At 44.6% G+C, this 23,236-nt stretch overlaps 1 protein-coding gene across 1 annotated transcript in view; it reads left to right on the forward strand.

Moving 5' to 3' along the window:
• Positions 1-23,236, forward strand: part of LOC124796076 (acyl-CoA Delta-9 desaturase-like) — a 145,535-nt gene that overhangs the window by 25,100 nt on the left and 97,199 nt on the right. The window contains exon 2 of the mRNA XM_047260162.1: positions 19,688-19,988. Within this exon, the coding sequence (XP_047116118.1) occupies positions 19,694-19,988 (295 nt within the window). The 5' untranslated portion in view covers positions 19,688-19,693. The remainder of the gene's footprint in view (positions 1-19,687; positions 19,989-23,236) is intronic.

A 23,236-nucleotide genomic window follows, 5' to 3' on the forward strand; every position in this document is an offset into this window, starting at 1 on the left:
CGTGACAAATATTTGCGGTCTTTTGTAAAATCGATTGAATAGTGAAGCTGGAGTCAAACTCTTCTCCTGCGGCTTTCCAGCATCTGTCTAAGTTTGGAATAACTACTCTCAATGCGACACTTTGTTTACCTTCTCAGAGGAAATTTAAAGCAATTTAAATCCACAAAGAACAAATAGATGAATTGTTAATCCGAGAAGACGATGTTTTATGCAGAAAACTCTGTCTTAAAACTAGCAGCAAGTATTTTCTCAAATAGCGTATTTCTGATAGATCACTAAGCCCTCATTTGGTAAATAATTGTAAATTTATCTGTACTGTTTAGAGCTTCTAGTTAACTCGATTTGCTAAACTTGTCTGAATGTTATATTTGCATATCTGCAAACGTGTGTGGGTTTACAATCGAATGGAGCTGGAAATGAACCGTTACGAAACTTAAAATAGGAGTGCTGTGAAATGAAAGCAAAAATGTAACCAACAATAAAGTTAGCCTTTTTTAAAACTGCACACTCTTTATTCATTTGTGAAATTGAAACATATTGCTGGGTAACATGCAACACCATGTTCATTAAACTCATGCGTAATAAAAGAACGGATGCTCCTTGCCCTACTGTCCAGAAAATGGTAGAGAAGTTGCTATTCAAGCCTCCTTAGGTCCACCCATTGTGCGTGGGCTTTTCTTGCGGGGTCACGCTACAAGTTTCAACTGGCCACAAGCCTGCCACAAGCCTGCAGCTACCAACCTGTTCCATTCGCATGAATCTTATCTCGTGAAATAAGGTGCTACGAGATAGTTAGGGTGTGCTCGTGCATTATTGTTTTGGGAGACGTACCAATCACCATAATGTTGATTATTAGCGTAAGTTGAAGGATACTGTCACGATACTGAACAGCCCTCAAATTACAGTCAGTAAAGATGATAGACGTTGATCTGTACACAATTCCGGCCCGAAATATGACAGACCAATCTTGTCACTGAGCCCGTAAGACTGCGTAACAGAGACAGGCATCGATACCCCATTACTCAGGTAGTCGTGACCAGCTGTTTATGGTGGACAAAGGAGTGTTCAGTAAGACGATACCGACTAAGAAAATATGAAGTATGTGTATCATGAGGGCGGTGCAAATGTTTTTTTGAGCAGTTTAAACGCACTCTTCCGTGTCATGAAAAGAGATTAATATCTTGAATTTCAAATAGTTGCACAATTATCTCAAATGAAACTGTAGGAGAAGACACAAGTATTTTTTTTTTAAAAAAAGCTTACTCTTAAGAGATTTTTCGGTATTAGTGCAATTTGCATGCTATCACCATTTCACCAATTTCATATTTAAACAACGTATTTCATTTTTGAGAGGTGGTAGTTCGGAAGAAAAAGACCGTCCAGAAAACATGGGCCCTAAAATACCTACCTGAAGAGGTATGAGCACTTGTTCACCTTCGCTGTTCCTGAAACACGTGGGCCCTAAAGTACCTGAAGAGGTATGAGCACCTGTTCACCTTCGCTGTTCCTGAAACACATCTCTTCTACTGCAAGCCCTACCGAATGCAATAAACAAATGAATAAACACACGAGAGTACAGTCTTCTGTTACTGTGAAACAGTAGACCTTCTAATGTAATCTGCTTGCTATTACGCACGTTTTACACTTGTGAGCCATCGTTAAAGATGGCGCTCACTGATGATGTCCATTAATGGTACTGGACGCTTCTCTATGACGCCTTATGGAATTTCGCACTCTCCGAAAAACTCCGGGTTGGTCACAGATTCGCTGGCAGGCATTGATGACGCGTTCCTGTAGTGTTTGTGCCGGCCGGTGTGGCCGAGCGGTTCTAGGCGCTTCAGTCGGGAACCGCGCGACCGCTACGGTCGCAGGTTCGAATCCTGCCTCGGGCATGGATGTGTGTGATGTCTTTAGGTTAGTTAGGTTTAAGTAGTTCTAAGTTCTAGGGGACTGATGACCTCAGATGTTAAGTCCCATAGTGCTCTGAGCCATTTGAACCATTTTTGTAGTGTTTGTGTATAGTTAATGGGATTTACATTCACTAAGGATTTATAGTCACCACAGCCAAACATCCAAGCGATTAACACCGAGCTGTAGGACGTTCTGGACCTCCCCTACCAATGTATTCTTATAAAATATCCATGTAAGATGTTCTCAGATATTGCGGATAAGATGGACTGGTGTACCATCATGCGTAAATTAAGCCGTTATTCGAATGTTTACTCCATTCTGTATCCAGAGGAATGTTTCCATATTTGTTTAATTCATTCAGTACGCCGTCGTAACAGCAAAGAGTTTGTAATAGAAGACGTGTGACAGTAGCGAAGATGAATAAGTATTCAAAACTCTTAAAGTATGTGCTTAAGAGCCCATTTTTCGAGACTTTTTTCCCAAACTACCACATCCCAAATTTTGCGGAAAACGATTCCAGAATACAAAATTCGTGTTTCTAATATGCTCGCATAGGTGACAGCACATATGCTTGAAACCGTATAGTGTAAAATGAATTATACCTTAGATGTAGTCCTATTAACCAAAGGGGAGTCATCCTCAGTAATTCGTATTGATGTATTGCTATGCATTACATACAGGGTGATAATTATTGAATTATATTAAAAAAAACATAATTGGTTACAAGCTACAGCGTGCACACACTTTATTCAACATGTAAGCGTCACTACAGATATTCGGATTTAGGTTATGACATGTTCGATATGCCTACCATCATTGGCGATGATGTGGCGCAGACGAGTAACGAAATTCTGCATGACCCGCCGAAGAGTCGGAACATCGGTGATGTCGATGACCTCCTGAATGGCTATTTTGTGCTCAGCAGTGGTTTTGGGTTATTGCTGTACAGCTCGTGTTTAATATAGCTCCACTAAAAGGAGTCTCATGTGTTCATACCCGCAGAATATGGCGACCAATCGAGGCCTACGCTAGTGTCCCCTGGGTACCCTAGATCCAGAATGTGGCCCCCAAAGTGCTCCTCCAAGATATCAAACACTCTCCCGCTTCGATGGGGTCGAGCTCTGTCTTGCGTGGACCACATATTGTCGAAATCAGTCTCACGTTTGATAATGGAGATGAAATCATCTTCCAAAATCTTCACGTACCATTCGGTGCTAACCGTGCCATCAAGGAATATCGCACCGATTATTCTGTGACTGGACTTGCGCGTCACACAGTCGCCCATGAGGGTGAAGACATTTCTCGATCGGAAATGCAGATTCTCAATCCTCGAAATGCGCCAATTTTGCTTCCTGACGAATCCATCATAATGAAAGTGGGCTTCGTCGCTAAACCAAAACATACATGTGCATACTAATTCTCATCATGCCCGCTACCAACTCTGCATTTTGAACGTCCTAAAGCAGACCGTTCAGAAGTTATGACATTTTTATTTCATATAGTTCAATAATTGTCAACCTATCAATAATTGTCACGCTGTACTTATAGCCGTTTGTAATAGCTATTTTTATTTTGAATTGCACTGTACTTTATCCTGATAACTGTAAAATGTATTCCAGTCAACACAGCAAAAGCTTTTCCAACATATATAAATGCTTTCAAAAGATGGTACAGGATGGCTCAAGAAAAACCGCCCCTGAATACTAGACTGCTCATTGTCGCCCACCAACAGTCATATAATATACTGATTCGAAGTTGTTGCGCCGGCCCGTGTGGCCATGCGGTTCTAGGCGCTTCAATCTGGAACCGCGAGACCGCTACGGTCGCAGGTTCGAATCCTGCCTCGAGCATGGATGTGTGATGTCCTTAGGTTAGTTAGGTTTAAGTAGTTCTAAGTTCTAGGGGACTGATGACCACAGATGTTAAGTCCCATAGTGCTCAGAGCCATTTGAACCATTTTGAAGTTGTTGCGACTACGTTTTATATTGTCAGTAAGAAAACCATTGCGACTCGGCTAAGACATGTGAAGTAAATATCTCAGCAAGATCCATCCTCTTGAAGAAAGAATCGCAAGAAAGAACCGCGAGACGTTTTTGCAAAGACGTTTCCTGCTGTTTCCATACCAGAAAACAGCAGTATACAGGATTTGACGACAAAGTGCCATTCTACAGGGCCAGTTGCAAACCCAAAGAAGAATCGAGTACCGTTCCTTCGCATATCTGCTGTGACCACGGATATTTGAGCACGAATAAGCCAGAGTCCAGATAAGTCAACATGATAATCGTTGCAGCAATGAACGTTTCGGGTAGGTCTTGTCAACGTGTTTTCATTACGATGATGAAGGTGCACGAAATGATATATTTCCAAGAACGGAAGGAGAATGATAAGGCAAAATGTGTGAATTACTGTACAAGGAGGAAGATGAGGCAAAACGTGTGATGGTGGAACGTAGCGTCCGCTGCTGTATTTCACGAGTGATGAAGCGTGGTTCCATTCGGCAGGACATGTGAAATGGCAGAACACCACATACTGGTCAACAAACAATCCCTATACGATTAGTAAGGAAAATTTTCACGGCGAAAAAACTAGGCGCTCAGTCCGGAGCAGCGCGACTACTACGGTCGCAGGTTCGAATCCTGCTTCAGGCATGGATGTGTGTGATGTCCTTAGGTTAGTTAGGTTTAAGTAGTTCTAAGTTCTAGAGGACTGATGTCCACAGATGTTAAGTCCCATAGTGCTCAGAGCCATTTGAACCATTTGTTAGCAAATCGGAATGTGAGTCCCAGTTTTTTGAGACAACAGTAAACACATCTGTGTCTATGCGCATATTTGTGGAATTTTATGCTCAGTCGACTCCTCAGTGAAAGTACGTATGCTGTCTTTCAACGGCATGAGGTGACCCGTCACCCTTCAGAATCTCAAGAATTCATGAAAGATTCACAAAAGAAAGGACTGTCAACAAAGGACTGTGGCCTACGCTTTTGCTGGACGTAACCATTTGTGGCTATTATCTGTGTAGCAGTCTGAAGGACAAAGTATACGTAATTAACCAAACAACGTTAGAAGACTTGAAGGACGATATCAGTAATGAAATTCTGAGAATTCTTGAGTAGATTTACAATAGGATTTTGGAACATGTACTGCGCTCGATCATTATGAATCACCTAAAAGAAATGCCGGCCGGTGTAGCCGAGCAGTTCTAGGCGCTTCAGTCTGGAACCGCGCGACCGCTACGGTCGCAGGTTCGAATCCTGCCACGGGCATGGATGTGTGTGATGTCCTTAGGTTAGTTAGGTTTAAGTAGTTCTAAGTTCTAGGGGACTGATGACCTCCGATGTTAAGTCCCATAGTGCTCAGAGCCATTTGAACCTAAAAGAAAACGGTTTATTGACAAATAGCCAAGACGGGTTCAGAAAGCATCGTTTTTTGAAACACAACTAGCTGTTTATTCTCACGACGTAACGAGTGCTGTCGGCATCGACAAGGGACGTCAAGTTGATTCCATATTCTTAGTTTTCCAGAATGCTTTTGACGCCGTTTCTCACAAGCGACTTCTAATTAAACTGCGCGTCTATCGAATATCGTCTGTTCTGTGACTAGATTCGTGATTTCCTGTCACAGAGGTCACAGTTCTTAATAACTGACTGAAATTCATCGATTAAAACAGAAGCAATATCTGACGTTCCCCACAGCTGGCCCTGTGTTGTTGCTCACCTACATAAACGAATTAGGAGACAATCTGAGCAGCAGATGATGCAGTCATTTACTGTCATTAAAGTCATCAGATGGTCATAATGAATTGCAAAATGATTAGACAAGATATCTTCATGTGAAAAAAGTGGCAATTGTGTCTAAATAACTAGAAGTGTGAAGTCATTAACGTAAGTAATAGAAGGAATTAACTAAATTTCGGTTACAAGGTTAATCACACAAATCTAAAAGCTGGAAGATCAACTAAATGTTTGGGGATTACCATTGCGAATAACTTAAATTGGTACGATCACATATACAATATTGTATGGAAAGGAAACCAAAGACGGCGACTTATTGGCAAAACAAAAAATGTAACAGGTCTGCTAAAGAGACTGGTTACAGTACGTTCGTTCGCCCAATTCTGGAGTATTCCTGTGCGTTTTGGGATCCCTATCAGTAAGGATTGACGGACGACATCGAAAACGTTAAAAGAAGGGCAGCTCGTTTTGTACTATCGAGAAATAAGGGAAACACTGCTACGGATAATGGTACACGAATTAGGATGGCATTGATTAAAACAAAAGCGTTTTTCGCTGCGGCAGGACTTCTCCTGAAATTTCAGACGCCAACTTTATCCTCAAAGTGTGAAAAATATTTTGTTTTGGTACCCATAGACATAGAGAGAAATGATAATTATAAAAAAGAAAAATAAGATAAATCACAGCACCCACGGAAGGACTGAAGGGTTTGTTTTTCCCGCTTACTGGCCTAGAGTGGAAAGGTAGAAAAATAGCTTGAAGATGGATCGATGAACCATCTGCCAGGCAGCTAATTGTGAATTGCATGTACCGGGTGCTCAAAAAGTCAGTATAAATTTGAAAACTTAATAAACCACGGAATAATGTAGATAGAGAGGTAAAAATTGACACACATGCTTGGAATGACTTGGGGTTTTATTAGAACAAAAAAAAAACAACAAAGTATTGCTATACGCGTGAAAGATCTCTTGCGCGCGTCGTTTGGTGATGATCGTGTGCTCAGCAGCGACTTTCGTCATGCTTGGCCTCCCAGGTCCCCAGACCTCAGTCCGTGCGATTATTGGCTTTGGGGTTACCTGAAGTCGCAAGTGTATCGTGATCGACCGACGTCTCTACGGATGCTGAAAGACAACATCCGACGCCAATGCCTCACCATAACTCCGGACATGCTTTACAGTGCTGTTCCCAACATTATTCCTCGACTACAGTTATTGTTGAGGAGTGATGGTGGACATATTGAGCGTTTCCTGTAAAGAACATCATCTTTCCTTTGTCTTACTTTGTTGTGCTAATCATCGCTATTCTCATCAGATGAAGCGCCATCTCTTGGACTTTTTTGAACGTTTATATTTTTTTTTGGTTGTAATAAAACCCCATGTCACTCCAAGCATGTGTGTCAGTTTGTACCTCTCTATCTACATTATTCCGTGATTTATTCAGTTTTCAAATTTATACTGACTTTTTGATCCCCCGGTAGATGTAGATGCGGCAGACCTGCGCAAAGCGTATATTAACACTTTAAGTTGCGCGCAAAAGTGCAGCGCGTAACGCAATGTAATGTAAAAGACAAGATCAATTCTATATATAACGACCTTTGCATTAGCTTATTTGTTATTTCTTTATTATCTAATTATTATATGTTTATCTACATGTTGTACCCGCTCGTGGCGGGCAATAATTCGTGCACAACAGGTGGGTTGTCCGTAGTCGGGGCCGGTTTTTCTTGCACCACCCTGCACAAGCAGCGAGCGTGAATAATTCGCAGAATGAAACGCAGCCTCTCTCTCTCTCTCTGTCTCTCTCTCTCTTTCTCCCTCTCTCTCTCGCTCTCTGTTTTCTCCCTTATCTAGGCCTCAACCGTGTACCTCCGCTGCACGGATGGGCGGCCGTTAACTAGGCGCGGAACTTTCGCGTTGAGGTCAGTGGTGAGCGCACGGCCAGGGCCGCAGTCACTCTCCCGAAGACACAATGCGCCAGGCGCAGCCGAGTGGGGTGGGGCAGGCCGACACACTTGCAGCTCCGCGCGGCCGCGATCCTGTTAGCGCAGGGGCGCCTCGGGCTGCGGGTCGAAAGCGCACAGCCTCTTTTGTCTGCAGCAGGCGCTGCCGGCACACTTCCCGTCGTCTGGCGGAGGTGGGGCACTCGTAAAACGCAATGCCCCCGCACACGCACCTTGGCTTCGAGTCCCAACTCTTTCAGAGTCAGTATTAACTGTTCTTTACACGTACACTAATCAACATATACACTACTGGCCATTAAAATTGCTACACCGAGAAGAAATGCACATGATAAACGGGTATTCATCGGACAAATATATTATACTAAAACTGACATGTGATTACATTTTCACGCAATTTGGATGCTTAGATCCTGAGAAATCAGTACCCACAACAACCACCTCTAGCCGTAATAACGGCCTTGATACGCCTGGGCATTGAGTCAAACACAGCTTGGATGGCGTGTACAGGTACAGCTGCCCATACAGCTTCAACACGATACCACAGTTCATCAAGAGTAGTGACTGGCATATTGTCACGAGCCAGTTGCTCGGCCACCATTGACCAGACGTTTTCAATTAGTGAACGTGCTGGCCAGGGCAGCAGTCGAACATTTTCTGTATCCAGAAAGACACGTACAGGACCTGCAACATGCGGTCGTGCATTATCCTGCTGAAATGTCGGGTTTCGCAGGGATCGAATGAAGGGTAGAGCCACGGGTCGTAACATATGTGAAATGTAACTTCCACTGTTCAAAGTACCGTCAATGCGAACAAGAGGTGACCGAGACGTGTAACCAATGGCGCCCCATACGATCACGCCGAGTGATACGCCAGTATGGCGATTACGAATACACGCTTCCAATGTGCGTTCACCGTGATGTCGCCAAACACGGATGCGACCATCATGATGCCGTAAACAGAACCTGGATTCATCATAAAAAATGACGTTTTGCCCTTCGTGCACCCAGGTTCGTCGTTGAGTACACCATCGCAGGCGCTCCTGACTGTGATGCAGCGTCAAGGGTAACCTCAGCCATGGTATCTGAGCTGATAGTGCATGATGCTGCAAACGTCGTCGAAATGTTCGTGCAGATGATTGTTGTCTTGCAAACGCCCCTATCTGTTGACTCAGGGATCGAGACGTGGCTGCACGAACCGTTCCAGCCATGCGGATAAGATGCCTGTCATCTCGACCGCTACTGATACGAGGCCGTGGGATCCATCACGGCGTTCCGTATTCCCCTCCTGAACTCACCGATTCCATATACTGCTAACAGTCATTGGATGTCGACCAACAGGAGCAGCAATGTCGCGATACGATAAACCGCAATTGTGATAGGCTACAATCCGACCTTTATCAAAGTCGGAAACGTGATGGTACGCATTTCTCCTCCTTACACGAGGCATCACAATAACGTTTCACCAGGCAACGCCGGAAAACTGCTGTTTGTGCATGAGAAATCGGTTGGAAACTTTCCTCATGTCAGCACGTTGTAGGTGTCGACACCGGCGCCAACCTTGTGTGAATGCTCTGAAAAGCTAATCATTTGCTTATCACAGCGTCTTCATCATGTCGGTTACATTTAGCGTCGGTAGCACGTCACCTTCGTGGTATTGCAATTTTAATGGCCAGTAGCGTACATACACTGAGTAAACAAAAGTCAGGGCTAGCGATAGGTATATATCAGATATCGGCAGTATCGCGCATACGAGGCATAAAAGGGCTGTGCATTGTCGGAGCTGTCATTTGCACTCAGATGATTCATGTGAAAGGATTTCCGACGTGGTTATGGCCACACGATGGGAATTAACTTTGAACGCAGAATGGTAGTTGGAGCTAGACACATGGGACATAACATTTCGGAGATCGTTAGGGAATTCAATAGTGTGAGATTCACAGTGTCTATAGAGCGTGACGAAAATGCCAAATTTCAGGCACTACCTCTAATCACGGGCAACGCGGTGGCTGAAGGCCTTCACTTCACCACCGAGAGGAGCGGCGTTTGTGTACAGTTCTCAGTGTTAACAGACAAGCAACAATGTGTGAAATAACCGCAGAAATCAACGTGGGACTTACGGCAAACGTATCCGTTAGGACAGCGCGGCAAATTTGGCGTTAATGGGCTGTGGCAGCAGACGACCACCGAGTGTGCTTTTGGTAACAGCACATCACCTGCAATGCCTTCCCTGGGCTCTTGACCATATCGGTTGGACCCTAGACTACTGGGAAACGCATGCCTGGTAAGACGAATCCCGATCTCTGTTCGTAAGAGCTGATGGTTGGGTTCGAATTTGGCGCACACCCTATGGAGCCATGGACCAAGATGTCAAGGCACTGAGCAAGCTGCTGATGGCTCTATAATAATGTGGGCTCTGTTTACATGGAATGGACTGGATTGTTTGGTTCAGCTGAACAGATCATTGACTACGATGGTTATGATGATTAGGTCTGGTTTGTGGGGCGCTCAACTGCGCAGTTACCAGCGCCCATACAAATTCCCAACCTTCGCTCAGCCCAAACTCACCACTTTCATGAATGATGATGAAATGACGAGGACAACACAAACACCCAGTCATCTCGAGGCAGGTGGAAATCCCTGTCCTCGCCAGGAATCGAAGCCGGAACTCCGTGCTCGGAAAGCGAAACCGCGACCGCGAGACCACGAGCTGCGAACTGGAATGGTTATGTTCATCTAGTTCATTTGCGGCCTGTCATCGATTTCATGTTCCCAGATATGTCACTGGGCCACAGTTGTTTGCAGTTAGTTTGAAGAACATCCTGAACAATTCGAGCGAATGATTTGGCGATCATGATCGCTCGAGATAAATCCTATCGAATATTTATGGGACTAAATCGAGACGTGAGTTCATTGCAAAATCCTGCGCCTGCAACATTTTCACTATTATGGGCAGCTATAGACACAGCATGGCTCTATATTCTGCAAGGGATCTCCAACGACTTCTTGAGTCCTTGCCACGTCGTGCTGCTTCATTGCACTAGGCAAAAGGAGGTCCGATACGAAATTAGGACGTATCTCATGACTTTTATCACCTGCGTGTGTTATCGGACATTAAGATAGGGTATAATCCTTAGAGCCCTGTACCTGGGTGGCAACAACCATGTGAGCAGTACTCGACCTCCATCACTTGCTATCCACGCGCGTGCAGAATCATGCGGCCGGCTGTCGACTTACGCGCCAGCAGGCGGCGCTCGCTCATCGAGTGCGGGGCAAGTGGTGCAAGGTATTTCCAAGCTGCGAACACAGGTGACGTGACAAGTGAGCTATGTGACTCATAGCATGTTGGATACGTGGCATTAGCATATCATGAATATGACTCGACACTATTAGAAGTGAGAGTAGTTAGTATCGTGGTGCCACATCTTCGTCAGACAATGAAGCTCTCCTGGATTTAGTCAACTTATTTAACATTAATCAGCACATGCCTAGAATACGTTGTCGGGTACATTGCTTTTTTGCTGGCGAGTATAAATGCAACAGTGATGGTTGAGTACTAAAGGATATCCGTTGTGAAACAATAGTACATCTGTGTTGATGATAATGAAGTCCCGTACTCCTTGGCAGAGCGTAGGGGAACGGTGCGGGAGACGCGCAGCGCCGTACTAGGCAAGGTCCTAGTGGAGGTGATTTGCCGTTGCCTTTCTCCGACCGTAATGGGAATGAATAATGATCATGAAGACGACACAACAACACCCAGTCATCTCAAGGCAGGTGAAAATCCCTGACCCCGCTGGGAATCGAACCCGGGGCCCTGTGCTCGGGAAGCGAGAAAAGCTACCACGAGACCATGAGCTGCGGACACATCTGTATTAGGTTATCTGTTTGGAAAACATGACGCACTAGTTGTCCAGTTATGTGCTGTATTTAATTTAAAAACACAATATATTTTGAAAAGACACAACCTCATTATCAATTTCTTTAAATATTATGCAATGCTATAAAAATGGAATCATCTCTTTCAAAAACATGTCGTGTTTTTAAATTAAATACAGCACATATCTGGACTACTAGTGCTTCCTATTTCCCATGCTGATAAACTTCTTTAGATAAAGTGCTGGCTAGAGGTGAGCTCCAATTGCTGAATCCTGCGTCTTTGCCGCAAGAAGACTGCAAATTTTCTTGTTATTTTGCCGAGAAATAAGCTTTTGCTCTCACAAAACACATAATGAGATCAGATCCTCAAAGATAATTTGCTAATGGAAGCTGCCTATTTAATTACAGATTAGCTGGAGAAAGGAGGTATGTAGCATACTGAAACTTCCTGGCAGATTAAAACTGTGTGCTAGACCGAGACTCGGTCTGGCATACAGTTTTAATCTGCCAGGAAGTTTCATATCAGCGCACAGTCCGCTGCAGAGTGAAAATCTCATTATGTAGAATACTGTTTCAGTATGTTAGTTCTGCAGTTCTGAATGTTGGTTCATAGAATACCCAATATTATATTTCTATGTAGTTGCACTGCATTTTCGGGTTTTCTGTGGTAAACATTCTCTTTAAGGAACCCCCCAAAGGAAGAAGCCACACAGGTTAATGTCCGGGCTGTGGGTCGGCCACATTCCTCCTCCTGCATAACATTCTGGAAATCTGTTTGACAATATGCTAAGGCCAAGTCTTTCGTATAGGAAATCAAACACAACGTTGGCAGTATGGGGGCATGTTCCATCCTGCATGAACCACTGTGTCTGCAGTGGAAGACACAAAGCCGTGAGTTGAGGAAAGAACTGGTTTCGCAGCGTGTGTAAAATAGCGTTCACCGGTTACTTTAGCATCGAAGAAGAACAGATCGATGATTCCATGGCTTGACATCACGACCCACATGCACACTTTCTCCTCATTGGTGTCTTTCGTGCGGCTTATTCGCGGAGGTTCGCGTGCGCAGCATCGAACGTTCTGTTTCTTCACAACAACGTTGACGCAAAAATAAGCTTCGTCAGAAAACTGTGTGTTGCGTAACACTGCCTCTTGGTCTTGCTCGATTGCCCACCTTGCAAATTGCACTCTCCGCTCCCTATCTCTCGCAGTAAGCTAATAAGCCACGTTCATCTTCTATGGATACAATCGAAGGTCGGGTTGAATAATTCTTTGTACAGATCGGCGTGAAATTCCCAACTAGGCACTGGCTCTTCTTGTTGATTTACTCGGACTACGAATCAAAGCCACTTTAACTGCTACAATGTTTTGTGGCATACGTACTGTACGTGCTTGTGGCCGCTGACACTCCAAAACAGATACAGTACCTTCAAATTTTTTATGTAATCTGCGTATTGTTTGTGAGCTGGGAGCCGACCGTGTGTCGAAATGTGTCAATGCAACGCTGTTCGTCGCCCCGAACAGTAAAACAATCTTCGTCTTTAGTTCGACGGTCACCCGTCCTTAGTCCGCCAGCGCGGCAAACTGAAATGGCGGACGCACAACGGGAGCGATGAACTCGCAACGACATCTGGTATAATTTCCATGAACTCCACGAAGTTGAGCGCACAATTTGAAAGCTATTGCCCCAATAGTATGCCTGTAGGATCAAAATTCAATCGGGTGACTTATCGTGCCCCACCCTGTATATTGAGATACTATTTATTATATGTTGATAACATTGTCTTAATGACAAATTCAGAAGACAAACTGCAAAAAGAAATTCATCTTTTAAACCTTATTAGAAAGGATTATAATTTTAAGACAGTACTTCATAAAACTGAGGCAACGGCATTCCATGGGAAATAGTACAAAACACAATTGTAACTGACGATATTTTGGAACAAGTTCAACACTTACCTAGGGGGATATGTCATCTTTAACAAAGATAAGAATGTGAATGTTACGTTAAAGAGATATCAGAGTGTGTGTAGTGCTGTAAGAAGATCAGTAAAAAATATATGAAGAATCGCGAAAATGAAATTCTATAATTTGATGGCTGTATCTGTTTTACTGTATGGGAGGGAAACCTGGGAAATGAAGAGAAAAGATTCTAGCTAAGTTCAGGCGGTTTCTGAAATGAAATTTTTATGAGCAGTCAAAGGTTGCACTACGCTGGACAGGATTTCTGATGAAAACATAAGAAAGGACTTAATATTTTTATAGTAAAAGACAAAATACGAGAACACCAACAACAGTGGAAGAAATGTCTCGAACGAATGAAAGAAACGAGGATTCTAAATATGGTCTTAAAACACAAACACAGAGGAACTATTTCTTTCATCAACTTCTTTTTGGTTAATCCTGCCCCGACGTTGTGCGTTGTGCTGTTGTTCACTCATCTCATGAATAAATCAAATAAATGAACTAAAATGACCCTCTAGTCTCAACAATGCTAATGGCACTGTTCGGAAAGAGGTAGGATGCATGAGGTGTTGTAGAGTCCAAGCAGGATACGGTGGCCTATATGCAGTGACTAATTTTCGTCTGAAGCGATGGGAAAGTTCATTCGTCTGTTTGGAAAGGGAGACAGATATTGTCTGCTCGCTTTCAGCCGGTAGCAATGCGTTGCGCTGACAGAATCGAAGAGCACGCCCTGCAGTCTTGTTCAAACGGTTTTAAAGAAACTATTCGGTAAAAAATCGTTTTTTTGCATTATTTATAGCTTAATGTGTCAGCTTCATGATGACAGGCCCTTCATTTCGTTAATGGTCATAGTTATTGTGATATTTGCATCTAAGTGAGACTCTCCATAACACTGGATGTTTGCGATGAAAAATAGGGGTCGCTATAATTTTGCGTTTGGTGCATATAACAAAATATGTCGCTGGATATAAAATTTTGTTAATATATTGCATTTTTCTTTAGACTTGGGTAGAGGCCTCTATATGTCACCAGTCTCAAGAAAACTGATCTTATGTAGCGGACTCATTTGTGATCGCAGGGATCAGCGATAAAACTAGAATGAAATATCCACAAGATTTCCCGTATCTTGTTAACTGTTTGAGAAATCTAAACGAGATTTTGATAAATGATAGCGCACAAAGCGGGGAGTGTTTTACCGTATGGTTATTATGTGAAACTTCATTATGTACCATGTTATTCCACAAACTACCGATGTTTCTCGACGAAAGAATGTAATTTTTAAAGGACATCGATAGCTGGTGAAACGAGAAATGCTGTGAATTTTTGAACGACATAAGTGAAGGCTATAACGTTTATTTTTGCACCAAGGATGCGGTTTGTCGTAAGCTATTGACCTTAACTGTCCAAAGTTCCTCGTTTAGTGAACTTAATAAACGACAGTTTCAGAATTCTACAACATTTGCGTCTGCACAATACGTTAGCGAGGTGATATTGTGCAAATTCCGCTGTGTTTTGGCAAAAGAAGCAAATTTTAAGAAGGCGATAATAGCAATACAGGTTTTATTCAAAAAGCTCCATTCGGCTCTTCTTTGAAAGTTACAAATGGTAAACATATTAGGGAAAAATAAGTCACTGCTTTTATGGCATTTTCAGCAGTATTCTTTTTAGGTAGTAACCAAAGCAGAGGTGACAGTAGATCTTTTTGGATGGTCACTATGCAAGTGTGATCCTAGAGAGGCTCCACTTAATCCTTACGAAAAATATACGTGTAGGCTTCAGTTTAGAACGGCACTTGCGCTCCAGCACTCACAGTGAGCTGACAGCCTACGCACAACCCCCACCACTACCGCTCTACCCACACTTAACCTGCCATTTGCACAACTAATGGCCACGTTATCCTGCAAGCACTTTTTTCCCTAGGTGTACCGCACCGTGCATATGCATACTGCAATTCTGCAGCCGGTATGCAAGGGGGTGCAAGTGCGTGGCACCCACCTGGTGGTGGATAAGTGTGGCTGTCAAGAGGCACTCAGGTGGCTGTTTACTTATTTAATCGTGTCTGAGCTACATCTGTAATTAATTAATAGGCTATATATACTAGGTTACAAATACAAGAAAATAATAGTTATACATTCATACATACATCCATGATCTTCACATATCATAAGTCGTCATTACTGTCTACAGTAAGGCTCGTATCTCTCCAGTGTCCGGCACGCTTCACTAAAGCGTCGTTGGCCAACCACGGTCTTGGAAAGTTCATGGGGCCAGCAAGGATGGACAGGTCAACAAGTGTGTCATCGTTTGTTTTCCTCCACATTGGCAGGGCTCTTCTTCGGCGTATCCCCACTTGATCTGCCCATTTTACACCTAAGTACATTTAGGCTCTTCCAAATTCTCCAATCCAATTGTCATCCAACAGGAACTTTTTCTTTAATGTACCAACTTTTCAGGCTGCCTTTATCCAATTTCTGTTTCCACGTTGATTCTCTGGTTATAGATTGTCTTTCGTTTAGTGGACGTTCAGCTTTTATGAAATCTTTCCTAGATTTAAGTCTTGCCACCGCTGGCTGATGTGCGTACAGAGGATTCCTTCTATCTTCGCACTGTCTGCTTCGTTCGGACGTTGCCAACGTTTGCCGTTTGATCAGTGAGGGGGCTATTCCAGAACACATATAAAGGAGATCACGGTTTGTAGGCTTCAGACATCCCGTACTTAATCGACATGAGTAATTCAGTGCTGCATTTAGCTTCTGGGCACGTGCCGATCTTCTCCATACGGGGCATGCATATTCAGCTGGAGCAAAGCACGATGCCAGGGATGATGCACGAAGAATTTCAGGATTTGCTCCCCAGTGTCTGTTGGTAAGTTTGCTGATTATACCATTCCGTATGTTGACTTTCGCTCTAGTTTTTTCTACATGTTTCTTGTAAGACAGTGTTCGGTCTAACGTGACTCCAAGACAAACTGGGTTTTGGCAGTGTTTACGTTTAACTGAGTTCCATTCCAATTGTAATTCCCTGTCTGCTTCCTTATTGTTGAGGCGAAATAAACAAGTCTGCGTCTTTGCTGGATTCGGTGAGAGCTGGATCCCGTTGTAATATTCAGTGAATACTTCTAAGGCATCTGTTGGACTTCTCTAAATCTGTTTGATTGATCTGGATTGGCAGGCAATGGCTACATCATCAGCATAGATAAAACTTCTTGTCGTTGATCCAGCTGGTTGGTCATTTGTATACAGACTGAAAAGTAAAGGGTACAAAACACTACATTGTGGAGCCCATTCTTCTGGTTCCTCCAGCGACTTCTTTGCTCTTGAAATTTCACATTGTATCTTCTGTTGTGCATCGGTGATCTCACAACTTCAATAGGATGGTAGTTTCCCGTCATTATGAAAATTTTTACCAGGAGGATTTTGTGGTTTATCGTGTCGTATGCAGCTGATAAGTCGAAAAACACAACACCAGTTTTTTTTCTCTCTTCTCACAGCCGTCCTCTCTGTATTGTGTTAGGCAGAGGACCTGGCCAGTGCAAAACTTACCGGGTCTGAATTGTGCTTGTTGTAGAATGATCTGGCTTTGTAGTTGTGGTCCTATTTTATTCAGGATAAGACGTTCATATAGTTTGAAAGCGCAAGACAGCAGTGGTATTGGACGATAGTTCTTGGCATCATCTCTTGATTTATCTGGCTTTGGGATAGCTACTACCTTGGCCTTCGACCATAGCTTAGGTACAGTATTCTTAGACCAGCAGAAATTACAGAGTTGTAAGAGCCATTCCTTAGCTATGGGCCGTATATTCTGTGTAAATTCATTAATGACGTCATCGGGACCCGAGGTCTTCCTGGGTTTCAAGGAACTAATAGCATCTTCCAATTCTGTTGAAGTTAAATGTGGCTCAGGTGGTATTTCAGCCACTTGTGGCCTCTTATGTGAGGTGGCAATCTTGTTGTTCCTGGTTGGTTTACCATCCAAAAGGAGCTGATGTGCGATTTGATTAGCTGTCAAGGAAACCTTATCCTTAGGAGCTGCTGGGTTGCTGGACAATCGTTTTATGAGGTTCCAAGCTATTCTGTTACTATGCTTCATATCAAGACTGTCCAACGTATGCTTCCAGGACTCTTGCCGGTCTTTGCTTCTAGTTTCAATCAGCTGATCCCCAAGTTTTATAGTTTCTTCAGTGCCAGGGGCCTGGTTGTACTGCTCCAGGTATTCGTTATTTATTTGTTTAATGTCATTGGAAATTCCAGTAATGAAGAGTGTTATGCAGCTTCTGGGTATGCTGAGTCTTGCTGATCTTTTAACACCTTGGACGAACTTTCGATATTTTTCAGTGTTTGATGATAAATTTACGATTTCCATATCTAAGGTGTCCGAAAAAATTTTCCAGTTGGACCCTTTGAAGTTAAAACGTCTTTTAATGGGTACTTTTTGTGGCACTATTACTGGTCTAAATTTTAACATGATTGGTCTGTGTTGGGTCTTTGGGATAGGGTCGAGAAAGAATGTATTGCATGAACCAGACAAGGGTTTGGAAACAAATATGAAGTTTGGGTAATGCCCTCTCTTCCATCTTGCACTGTTGAATGACGCAGGCCCTTTGTGATGATGGATGAGATTCAGCTTGTGTTCTTCTGCCCACCTTTCCAGTAATTCACCGTCCTAATTTGTGGCTTGGTACCCCCACACTCTACTGTGACTGTTAAAGTCTCCCATAATTAGCTGTGGGTGACAGACATGTCGCTGAAAGCAAACCTTTCCCCTGGTGGTTGATATATTGATGACACCGTAATGCTTCCGATAATAACAGGAATGATTTCCGTGTTGTTAACGGTGTTAACTTGTATGTTGGATACTTTGATTCCAGGCCGAATAAGTAGGGCACTTCCATATTGAGCGTGGGGGCACTCCTTCTCCAACGGTCATCCCAGGAATATTTGGACGGCCTTGTGATGACCCTGTATGTATCTCCTGGAGACAAAGGACGTTGAAGGAATGAAGTTTACATGTGTTGTTTATAAGTTCTTTTTCACTTGATATACCCTCAATGCTGAGAGATATGACTGTCAAACATGGCTCTAAAAAGAGCCTTTCCTTCATTTTAGATTCCGAATACACGTCGTTATAGACGTAGCTCAGCGTGTGGAAGGATCTGCCGGTATTTACCGTTGCTCAGGAGAGGCCCGACTGTACATGTACAATCTTCTGGGAGGCTCCTTCCTTGTCCCCCAGTGGCTGTGTTATGAGGTGAGACAGCATCGTCATGTTCAGCAGCTATCGTCAAAGTTCGCCGAGGTTATTCGCCTATTTCACATACCGCAGCTGTGTGACGATCATCCTTCATCTTCATGATGGTGGGGATACTTTCAGTAAGATATCTGAATGTCCGTGGTGGTATGGCAGCCTATTCCTCCCCAAGAATAGAAACCAAGGAAGGTAAAGATATTGGATGCTGAGGTCTGGAGCGAAGTCGAGTTCTGGATCACCCCAAAGGTGCTCCATTGCGCTTACATCAGAACTCTGCATGGGTTAGTTTATTTCAGGAACGTTGTTGTCCACAAAACCATTGCCTCACAGATATTGATTTATGAGAGGCTGCATTGTCATGCTGATACAATCATCGTCTCTGAACTGTCCCTCTACTGTAGACAGTATACAGCGCCGTAAAATGTGTTTATATCCTTCCACATTTACCGTTTCCTGAAGTGAGCGATCACACCGTAGTCACGAAAAATACGTCTGTACCAAAACATCGTCCGCTCTGTACTTTAATGCCCACAGCTCGTGGTCTAATGGCTAGCGTTGCTGCCTCTGGATGACGGGGCCCGTATTCGATTCCCGGCCTGGTTTGGGATTTTCTCTGTCCGGGATCTGGGTGTTTGTGTTGTCCTCATCATTTCATCAACATTCGTGAACGTGGAGAGACTGGACTGTGTAAAGACTGGGACTTTGTACGGGCGCTGATAACCGCGCAGTTGAGCGCCCCCCACAAACCAAACATCATCATCATCTGTGCTTTACGCGTAACGCACGTAACGTTCTCCAGGCATTCATCAGTCCCAAACCACTTCGTCGAATTGCCTCAGAGTGCAGCGTGATTCTTCCCTTTAAAACTTAATTTTGAGCATATTGGAAAAGCGTGTGAAGCATGAGTTGTCACGTCTACCTTAGAGATGTACTCTATCAGCATACTCCTGCCGCTTCTGCTGCTGGTGCGATCTGAAGACAGCATCTGTTTGTTGCCCTGGTAGGTCGCCATGGTGACCATCTCGCAAACGCAGTGCGTGACGCTGCGGCGCCGGTCGCCGCCTCGGCCGCTGGACGCCAAGCCGTCGCCACTGACCGCCCAGGCGCCGAGGTCGGCGGGTACGACGCTGCGCTCCGCTCTGGAGCAGCAGCAGGGTCACCAGCAGCAACAGCAGCAGCTGCAGCACACGCCGCGGCTGCGCATCGTCTGGTTCAACGCCCTCGGTTTCCTCGCGCTGCACATCACCGCCGCCTACGGCCTCTGGATAGGCGTCGCCTACGGCCGCGTCCTCTCCTGGCTGTGGGGTGAGTCTACGCCAGACATAACAAGCTCGCTAAAAAAACCTCATCATTTTAACGGCAGTTTTGTGGCTACAAGAGCTATTTGTTTCGAAATTGCGAAATTGTAACTCGTAGCGTATTAGCTATCGTATTGTTCACCCTGTTCATGAAAGTCATGCGATACTTCGTAATATCATGTCGAACTTCCTTTTGCCCGGAGTAGCGCAGGCTCTCGAGCGGCATGTTCTCAACAAGCCGTTAAAGGCCCTCTGCACAAATACTGTGCCATGCTGCCTCTGTAGCCGTTCATAATTATGAAAGTGCTGCCAGTGCAGAATTTTATGCACTAACAGACCTCTCGATTATGTCCCATAAATATTGCACTATCTGGATGGGCAAACGATATAAAATTAATCGTCGGTAAACCAGATGCCAGACTGAGATTCATTGGAAGAATCCTAAGGAAATGCAATCCGAAAACAAAGGAAGTGGGTTACTGTACACTTGTTCGCCCACTGCTTGTATACTGCTCACCGGTTGATAGATGAGTTAGAGAAGATCCAACGGAGAGCAGCGCGCTTCGTTACAGGATCATTTAGTAATCGCGAAAGCGTTACGGAGATGATAAACTCCAGTGGGAGTTACCTTCACGGAGGAGTCAAGCAGTATATTGCTCCCTCCTACGTACATCTCGAGAAGAGACCACGAGGATAAAATCAGAGAGATTAGAGCCCACACAGAGGCATACCGACAATCTTTCTTTCCACGAACAATACGAGACTGGAATAGAAGGGAGAACCGATAGAGGTACTCAAAATTCAAATGGTTCAGATGGCTCTGAGCACTATGGGACTTAACGTCTATGGTCATCAGTCCCGTAGAACTTAGAACTGCTTAAACCTAACTAACCTAAGGACAGCACACAACACCCAGTCATCACGAGGCAGAGAAAATCCCTGACCCCGCCGGGAATCGAGCCCGGGAACCCGAGCGCGGGAAGCGAGAACGCTACCGCACGACCACGAGCTGCGGACGTATTCAAAGTACCCTCCGCCACACACCGTCAGGTGGCTTGCGAAGTATGGATGTAGATGTAGATTCGCTCGAACTGTCCATAATATTCTTCAATCCAAGTGCTCTCGCTTCCCACGGCCGGGTTCCCGGGTTCGATTCCCGGCGGCGTCAGGCATTTTCTCCGCCTCGTGATGGCTGGGTGTTGTGTGATGTCCTTAGGTCAGTTAGGTTTAATTAGTTCTAAGTTCTAGAGGACTGATGACCATAGATGTTAAGTCCCATAGTGCTCAGAGCCATTTGAACCATTTGAATTCAAGGGCGAACAGTTGTGAGCCGGTGACATGGCACATTGCTGCTCGGCAAAATGAAATTCATGAATGCTTGCAACATAACCATTTCCAGATAATGATTCGTTTAGTTCGACCAGAGGACGCAGTCCACTCAGTGTAAACACAGCCCACAGCATAGTAAAGCCACCTCCAGTATGCAAAGTGCTTTGTTGACAACTTCGGTCTACGGGTTCGTAAGTTCTACACCACACCCGAACCTTACCATCAGCCTCTTACCAACTGAAAGCGGGACTCAGCTGACCAGGTCAAGGTTTTCCAGTCGTGTAGGGTCCAACCGATATAGTTACGAGCCCAGGAGAGGCACTGCACACGATGTGCTGTTAGCAAAGGCACTCGCTCGGTCGCCTGCTGCCAGAGCTTATTATTGCCAAATTTCACTGCACTACACTGCAACTCTAGTCAAACGCCGCTGCTCTCGGTCGTTAAAGGAAGGCCGTTGGCGACTGCGTTGTCCGTCTTGAGAGATAATGCCTGAAATTTGGTATTCTCGGCACACTCTTGACATTGTGGATCTCGAAATACTGAATTCCCTAACAATTTCCAAAATGAAATGTCCCATGCGTCTAGCTCCAACTACCATTCCGCGTTCATTGTCCGCTATACCCGTCGTGCGGCAATCATCAGATCGCTGACCTTTTCACATGAATCATCTGAGTACAAATGACAGCTTAGCCAATGCCCTGACCTGTTACACCTTACGTACGCAGTACTAAGCCATGTGTACATGTGCATATAGCTAACCTATGACTTTTGCCTCATCAGTGTAGAGCGGCAAAAAAAGACTGTCTGTATACCTCCGTACGAGCCCTAATTTATCTTAGTTTTTTCTTTATGGTTATTACACGAAGCGTACGTTGTCGGCAGTAGAATCATTCTGCTGTCAGCTTCAAAAACCTGTTCTCTAAATTTCCTAAATAGTATTCCTCAGAAAGAATGTCGCTTGCCCTGCAAGTATTCTCATTTGAGTTCCCGAAGCATCTCTGTAATACTTACATGTTGCTCGATCGTATCGGTAACAGACCTAGCAGTCCGCCTCTGAATTGCGTTGATGGTTTCCCTCAATCCGACCTGGTGGAGATCCCTAAAACTCGAGCAGTTCTCAGGAACGGATAGCACAAGTTTTATATACATGGTCTCTTTTACAGATGAACAACAACTTCCCAGAATTCTGCCACTAAACCGAAAGTGACCATTCGCCTTCCCTATTACAGTCCTTACATGCTCGTTCCATTTCAGATCGCTTTGCAAAGACGTGACTGTGACAAACAGCATTCTACTAATGCTATAATCGAAAATTACGGGATCGCTGTTCCTACACACTTTCTCGTACAACACAGAATCATCGACAAACAGATACAGGTTGCTGCACAGCTCGTCCATCAGATTATTTATTTATGCGGAGAATAATAGCAGTTCTATCACATTTCACTCGGGCACTTCTGTCGATACCCTTGACTATGATGCACACTTGCCGTCGAGTACAACGTACTGTGTTGTACTACATCAGAGCCCGCTCGGTTGGCTGGCTTTCCGGGCGGGAAGGAGCGCCTGGTCCCCGGCATGAATCAGCCCGGCGGATTTGTGTCGAGGTCCGGTGAACCGGCCAGTCTGTGGATGGTTTTTAGGCAGGTTTCCATCTGCCTCGGCGAATCCGGGCTGGTTCCCCTTATTCCGCCTCAGTTACACTATGTCGGCGATTGCTGCGCAAACAAGTTCTCCACGTACGCGTACACCACCATTACTCTACCAGGCAAACATAGGGGCTACACTCGTCTGGTGTGAGAAGTTCCCTGGGGGATCCACCGCGGGCCGAACCGCACAATAACCCTGGGTTCGGTGTGGGGCGGCGGAGGGGTGAAGTGGACTGCGGTAGTCGTCGTAGGGTTGTGTACCACTGCGGCTGCGGCG

The sequence above is a fragment of the Schistocerca piceifrons genome, chromosome 4 (assembly GCF_021461385.2).
Source record: "Schistocerca piceifrons isolate TAMUIC-IGC-003096 chromosome 4, iqSchPice1.1, whole genome shotgun sequence".
Taxonomy (NCBI): Eukaryota; Metazoa; Arthropoda; class Insecta; order Orthoptera; family Acrididae; genus Schistocerca; species Schistocerca piceifrons.